General features: G+C 43.4%; 1 protein-coding gene across 2 annotated transcripts in view; it reads right to left on the reverse strand.

The window, feature by feature from the left end:
- Window positions 1-7,120, reverse strand: part of SCAF4 (SR-related CTD associated factor 4) — a 52,959-nt gene extending 45,839 nt beyond the window's left edge. Inside the window, exon 1 of one of the 2 annotated variants that reach the window (XM_031458753.2) lies at window positions 6,658-7,120. In XM_031458753.2, coding sequence (XP_031314613.1) covers window positions 6,658-6,687 — 30 coding nt within the window. In that variant the 5' untranslated portion in view covers window positions 6,688-7,120. The remainder of the gene's footprint in view (window positions 1-6,657) is intronic. The other variant, XM_031458757.2, reaches the window with a different exon arrangement.
- Between the last annotated feature and the right edge of the window lie 919 nt (window positions 7,121-8,039).

Below are 8,039 nucleotides of genomic sequence, written 5' to 3' on the forward strand. Positions count from 1 at the left end.
TATGGACAAATGGGACCCCCCGCACACTGTTGGTGGGAACGTAAAGTGGTGGAGCCACTATGGAAAACAGTATAAAGGTTCCTTAAAAATCTAAAATAGAACCACCAAATGATCCAGCAACTCCACTCCTGGGTATATATCCAGAAAAAATGAAAATTTTAATTTGAAAAGATACATGCACCCCAGTGTTCCTAGCAGCACTGTTTACAATAGCCAAGACATGGAAACAACCCAAGTGCCTATCAACAGATGACTCACTTAAGAATGTGACACACACACACACACACACATATATTTATACACACACACACACACACACAATGGAATGTTAATCAGCCATAACAAATGAAATATTGCCCTTTGCAGCAACACGGGTGAACCTAACGAATGTTTAGTGAAACAAATCAGAGAAAGATATCATATGATACCACTTATGTGAAATCTAAAATACAAATGAATCTATATACAAAACAGAAACAGACTCAGATATAGAAAACAAACTTATAATTACCAAGGGGGTAGGGGGTGGTGAACAACTGAGGAATAAAGGATTAACAGATACAGACTACTATACATAAAACATAAGCAACAAGGTTTCACTATATAGCACAGGGAATTATATCCAGTATATTGTAATAACATAAAATGGAATATAACCTGCAAAAAAAACCCTGAAATCACTATGCTGTACAACTGAACTAACACAATATTGTAAATCAACTATACTTAAAAAAAAAATTTCCTGAAATGCTAGGTAAATTATATTCACTCGAGATCCATGGTAGAGCAGAGCAACCTATAACTTGTACCTGGTAAAAACCACTGCCACCAACAAAACACTCCCACAAAAACACACATATACAAAAACCAACTACCACTTTGTCAACTTTTTTGGGTCAGCTGTTTATTAGGTACTTTTGTCTCCTGAATTGTTTCACAAAAATTTACAAGCCAACTTTTCCATTATTCTAGTTTTTCTCTGAATCATTCCTTATTATACGTGTATGTAACTTTTTCTGAGAAAAAAAAAAAAAAAAACTAAACAAAATGATAGACCAGGAAGAGGGATACTTTCAACAAGAACATCAGTGATAAATCCTGCTAAAGAAACCCTTGAAAAGTCAGCTTTATTCCACTCACCATAAAGCCAGCTCTCTGCTGTTTTTGGAAATAAGCAATTCTCTGAGAGTCAAAAGCAAAGGAATAAAACTATAACTAACTTTTAATATTCTGAACTTCTGTGATTAATAGTGTAACATGGCCAATTTTACTTCAACTGTTGCCCTGGTCCTCTACATCTCTTCCACATAGTGAGAACCTTGTTTCAACTCTTTGTCCACTTATTTCGATAGACCTCTCAAAGGAAGGAATGATCAAAAATAACGAGATTAACATTACAGGCTAAAAAAAAAAAATTACCCTCATCATATGATCTAAATTCTAGAAGACAATTACACCTAGTAATCAATAAGTGAAATATGCAATAGTCCATACAGCACAATTCCAGTGGGAATAGGAAGGGTGGCAAGCTCCCCAATAAGATGTGGAACTCAATTCTTCCTTCAGGATAACAAGGTTCAAGGTTGACAGCCCAAGTGGGTAAGAGTAGCAACATCAATTCATACAAAGTACTCATAAAGCTTAATTTCTGCCTGATTTTAAAGATAAAGACAAATATAAAAGTACTTACATTTTCTTCCTTCCTTCCCCTCAAACTAGCTTATCCATAAGCACACCACCTCAAAGCTGTGGCTCTCAAAAAATAATTCCAGGATCCCTGGGGGGCCTGAGTTCCTTTTAGTGGTCTGTGAGGTAAAAACTGTTTTCATAAAGACATTTCTTGCCCTTTTCATTCATTTTCTCACAAGTATACAGCAGACTTTTCTAGAGGCTACCTGATGTGTGTAAATACAAAAGACTGAATGAAGAAGGAAGTACAAGAATCCAGGTTTTATTAAACCAAAGTTTAAATGAGATTTGCAAAAATATAAAATCATGTCATTCTTCTAGTTTTTGTTTTGGAAATGCTGTTTTTCATTAAAAATCTTATTTATGTTAACATGTAATGGATTTATTACTTTTAATAAATACATTTCTCAGTTTAAATTTCTGATATGCTAAGTATCAATAGATATAACCTATGGACACAAAAGCTCTCTGTGGTCTTTAAGAGTTTAAAGGAGTCAAAATTCAAAAAGTTTGAGAACAGCTGTCCTAGAGAAACTTACACAGAGACATGTTTGAGAAAGTTCACTGCAGTGTTTGTCAGCAACAAGTGAGAAACAAATGTTCATCAGCTAGGGAACCACATAAATAAGATTTATTCAAATGATAACATAACTACACAGCAGTCAGAAAGAACTAAAACATAATATATAGTATTAATAATGTTTAAGCAAAAAACCACATTGCAGAATATGTACAATATACACACGTGTATCAAAACAGACTATTATATATATAGTATATAGACCACAAAGATTGATACTAAATTCATGATTTGATTGTTTCTGACTGGGGTAGGTGGAGGGGTGGGAAAAGAACTGGAGAAAAGAGGGAAGGAGGACTTTATAATATTTTATTTTTTAAAATAAAAACAAAATAATAACAACTGTCAATTCTTGTTATATTTTCTTTGCACTTTTCTTGTACTTTAATTAAAAGTCTTAAAATCATAGATGTTGCAAAAAAAGGTGGGAGAGAGATTCTTTTGGATTTAGAGGACTGATTTAGAGGCTAACACTGCAATCACTGGATTAAAAAAAACCCCAATCTATAACCTTTATCCATTCAACACATGAAATACTAAACTCTTCACATTAGGTTGTGTATAAACATGGAACACAATTAAGTAAGCACTGATTTTTTTCACTCATCTTTTCATCTTTTACAACACTGAACACAGTGTCTTGCCATAAAAGTCCTATCAAAATGTCTTTAATAACCTCACCTATTTTAATCTTCCTTCCTTTCTGTATCAAGAATATACTGACCTTTTACAACTATGCTTCTGATCTGTTCCTTTCCTCTCATCCACAATTTTGCCTGTTACTGCTTTAAACTTTGTTTTTCTGCACAACTCCTTCAACATGCTCAAACTTCTACACCTAATAGAGACTAGAGCTTGAACACTATTTAGGTTAAGACCTTATATATACACTATATAAACATACGAAAGGCCTACCACCAGTGCTTAGTACACCATTAATTGGTCTTCCTTCCATTCATCCTTGAAGCAACTTTTCCTTTCAATTTCTCACAAGCAAACTTCTTAAAAAAAGCAAACAAACAAACCAAAAAATCCCAAACCACACAACAAAAAACATCTACATTTGCTACTTATTTTCTTATCTCTCCCAGCACTATTCAATCTTAAACTACAGATCCCATTACCCTCAAAAAAGTTAGTGGCCTTTTTCTTAAGTCTTAACCCATGACCACTCCTCTGGTATTATAAAGAATATTGTCTTCAGGCAGTAATTAAGATGGAATCATCTGCATTAAAATCTCAGTTCTGCTAGTAGTATGCCCTTGGGCGAATTTTTATCTAACTTCTTTGAAAATCAGTTTCCTCATCTATAAATGGATGTCTCTGCAAGGCTGTGGCAGTATTATATTAGATATGTATACATAAAGTGCCTGTCATGCTATCGATGCTTATTAAATATTAATTCCTTTTCTCTCCCCCTCTCAATTTTCTCCACCACACATCTGAGAGTGACTCCCCATGTCTCCTCCATCTCTTGCTTGTGTCCAAGTTTGAGTCCTACATGACCAGCTGCTTGCCAAAAACTTCTGCATTACTGTTTCACTCCAATCAACCTGTTCAAAAACCAAACATTTTCCCCTTTACTAAATATACTTTTGACAACTGCTTGACATGTTAATGGCATCATCACTCTCCCAGCACTTAGAATGTAGGGGCAAAAGGGCAAAAAACCTAGCAGATGTCAGGACTATATATCCTTCCGGTCTACATCCTTCCCCTCCTCTCTATTCCCTCTATGGACATGCCAAGTTCAGATTCTACTTTTCTCCTATCTCAGTCCCCAATCTGTCAAATTTCCCCAAATCTCTGCCTTCTATAAAACATACTACAAATCAAGCAGCATTTTGATTATATCACTCCACTACTTAAAACTTTATCCATAGCCTTAAAAAAAAAAAAGATTTCAAACACATTAGACAGACATGAAACTTGTCAGGTCCCCAAACTACTTTAACCATCCTTACTTCCCAGCAGCCTCTGGAGTCAAACTAATGTTCCTTATTTCTCACCACTGTTGCCCTTGAATCACTTCTCCTACATCTTTGGAAATCCTGAAACTGACACTTCTTCTCTCAAGTCTGACCCCTCCCAAAGGCCATCTTACAGCAGTTTATAAGGGCCCCAAAGGAAGCTGTTCCATCACATATTAGTTACCTGTCAAAGTTTTGTGTCCTTTATTAGTTTAGGTTCCTAGGAGACAGAGATCCTCAGTAGTAATGCCATTGTATTCAGAACAGGGGTTTGCAGCTGAGCAGGCACTCAACAGTTTGTAAAATGAAGATAAGATTTGGGAGATTTGAGCTTACAGGAAACGAACTAATCAATAACATTTCCTGAATGGGGACAATTAACTGAGAATCAAATCACTACAATCAGGCAGGCACAAGGAGAGGGATTTTGAAGTCAGACTAAATTCTCCAGAAAGTTTTTTCAGAAGAAAGTCTGGCAGAAGAGAGTTGAAATTGGTAACATAAACCTAACATAACGCAATTTGCACTTGATAAAGACTAGAAATGGAAATGAAAATTATTCGAGGAAAATAATCAATGATAAGAAAATTCTCAGTTTGTACATTACCATTTTCCTTTTTCCAGGAGTCAATATCATTCCTAATTTTGGCTTTTCAACGTAAAAACTACTGATCATATTTTTCTGGAATTAACATAAGACATTTTGCTTAATAATGTGCTTAATGTCTACTTTCATAATGCCTAAATCAGAACTAAATACTTCTGATCTTAAGAATACACTAAAAATCCTTCTCTTCGTTTATTAAGTTGCCATTAAAAATATTTTAAAAGTCTTTATCTGGAGAAAGAAATATACTTATATTTTACAAATTGTACCAATTGTATAAATTCTCATTCATTCAACAAGTATTTGGGAAGCATCTGCTATGCTGTCGGGAGGAAGCAAAGAACAGAAACTCCCTGCCTTCATGGAGTCAACATTTCAGTGTATTCTGCCTTCAGGAAACAAAGTCAACTTCCAGCCCTGAAATCTTTGGGGCACTATTACAAATTCTCTAGCCATCAAAAATCAGGAAATATTATTTCACCATTCCGAAAATAATCACTACTGAACTTTGCAAGACACTGTCCAACTTCTGCAGTTAATACATTTTATGTATTAGTTGAAGACAAATCATTTCTAGGATAATTAATAAGGCAATAAACGGTCCTAACTGCAGTGCTACTGGAGAGTACGATACTATGGCACTGTAAATTGGAAGTTATAGCACTCTAATTCTGACACAAGTAAAACTACTAAGTCTGACTGTGAGATGCAGCAAGTTTCTAACACTGTCCCGGGACATCTAGCACTACTACATCTGAGTTTGTCAATGCTGGATTTATCTTTAGTATTTGGAAAAACAATATAATCCAACTCAACCCATGACAATTGTTTCCACTCATTAACTACATTTTACTCATCAATGGTCAAGACCCCTCTCCCCAAATCGATTCTAAAAAACAGAATGTGTGGGCTCTAGCCTCAAAAACAGCACCTGGAATGATTTGAGATAAAACCATAGAGCTTTAGGGAGGCAGGCAGCTTTGTTCCCGGTTTTGGGACGTTTTCACATGTAAATGTTTCTAAAGAAGGGAGCTGAGGATTAACTACCGCGGGAAGGGTGCGAGGGTGGGGGACTGGAGGCCAAAGCCGGATCTCTAGCGGACTAAGGCAGAGCAAACACTTCACTCCCATTTAACTTTTTAGGTGTCACGTTGGGGCCACAGAGCCCGTAACGGGCTTGTGTTCACGACTGGGTATGATAAGGAGCCACCTCCACTCCGTTTATTAATCCTACTTCCCAAATGTAGGAATTCCGGGGGAAGGGGATGAACACCCTCTCCAACTCCTCTCCGACCTGGAATCAGAGTCCGGCCACCGTTGCGCGGCGCGGCCCGAGCAACAGGAAAGCCGAGGCCGCTGCTCCCGCAGACCGGCGACCGGCAGATGCTCCCGCTCTCCCGTCCCCCACCCCCCACGCCCGCCCGCGCTTCTTTCTTACCCTCCTGAGGGCTCCCGGCACTGGGAAGCCAGTAACGGGGCTGGAAGCAGAGAGCGAGAGCGCCCGGACCTGGAAGGGGGCGAACTTAGAGGCACCGGCGCCTACGCGGGCTGGAGAAGACCGGAAGGGGGCGAGAGGGGCAGACCGAGGTCGCCGCCCAGGGGTGGGCGGTGGGGGAGGGGTGTGGGGTCCGCTCCCGCGGCGGCCGCTACCTCCCCGGGGCCACAGGCCGCTCCGCGCAGGCCCCGTCGCCCCGGAACCGGGGCAGGAAGCGTCCCCACCCCGACCTAAGCTTTAAACCTCCGGTGGCGGGAGAAACGACGCCCAGACTCCCGCGGCAGGCCCGGCGCCCCCTGTCCTAAGCACCCCTCACCTCTTGGTTGAAGGCGTTGACGGCGTCCATGTTCGCGCTGCGGCGGCGGCTGCTCCGGGCCCGCCGGTCACATAGACCTCGCGCCGCGGCGAAGCGGGGCCGGGGAACCGGCCGGGCCTGGGGGGGCCGGAGGCGGCGATAAGCTGCGGAGCTGAAGGCCGGGCAGGAAGAGGCTGCGGCCGAGGCAGCAGAGCGGGCGGGCGAGGCAGAGGCAGAGGCGGAGGGGTGGCGGGCCCCCTCTCAGTCCCGTCCGGAGGATGAGGAAAAAGAGGCAGCGGCGGCGCTGGGCTCCAACATGTCCGTTTAGTGGTGGCGGCTGCGCTCTGCGTCTCGCTGACACGGCCCCCCGCGCCCTCACGCACTGGCCCACACTGGCCCGACCGGCAAGCGGGCGGGCCTCTCTCTCCCTCTAGCCAGCGGGATGGCGGCAGCGGCCCGAGTCCACGCCGCGCGAGGCACCCTGGGATGGCTCGGGCCTCCAAGAGCTTCCTGTGCCCGGCTCCCGCCCCGCCCGGCCCCGCCCCCGCCCCGGCCGTGGTGGCCCCGCCTCCGCCCCGCCCCGGTCGCGCGCGCGCGCGCCACCCGCCCAACCACTGGCACGTGACGCCGGGACGCCGAGCGCTTTCCCGCCTGCTGGGGCAGCGGGCCGGGGAGACTACTTGGCTCCGAGTCTAGGTTCCCGCGAGGGGCGCCGGAGAGCGCGGGATCCCAGGGTCGGGAGGCTGGCACTGAGAGGGCCCGCACTACGCGCGTCCCTGCCCGACGCTGTGTTTCCCAATGGCTTTTTGTGTGCCATTCCGCCCAGGCAGGCCGGGGCTGGCGGGCTCGGAGCCACTTGCTCTCCGCTGCCTGGAACAAAGGGTTTAGAATTTGACCTCAGCCCGCTGGGCGTGCATTTGCAAGCCCTTGTGCTGCGTGTGCCGATGCAGCCCTGTGTCTGCCCCAATTGTGCGAGTTAATTCTGCGTGAGCTGAAGCCACAAGAAGGACGTGCAGACACTGGATATCCACGCAGGCCTAAAGAACGCCTGTGCAGCCCTGTGCTGCAGGAGGAGTGGATTCGCTAAACCCTGATTTCGATTCCCCAGACCACGTTGTTTCCTTTTCAGTGGTAACACTTTGCCCTGATTCACTTCCCCTGAGTACCTACTGTCTGCCGGCCACTGTGCTGAGTTCTGGCAATATGGAAATTAGAAGATAATTTTTAAATTTTTCTTCCTGCAGACAGCTCGGTTTAGTGGGGAAGGACAGGCAGATGAGCGCATAATAACTAAAGCGTGGCAAATGTTAGGGCAGAGACCCTGGGGAAAAAAGAAGAAAGATAATCATCTGACTGGAAGTCCAAGAAGGCTTCTCAGAGGAACTGGAACCCGAGCTACATCT

Source organism: Camelus dromedarius, chromosome 2, assembly GCF_036321535.1.
Source record: "Camelus dromedarius isolate mCamDro1 chromosome 2, mCamDro1.pat, whole genome shotgun sequence".
Taxonomy (NCBI): domain Eukaryota; kingdom Metazoa; phylum Chordata; class Mammalia; order Artiodactyla; family Camelidae; genus Camelus; species Camelus dromedarius.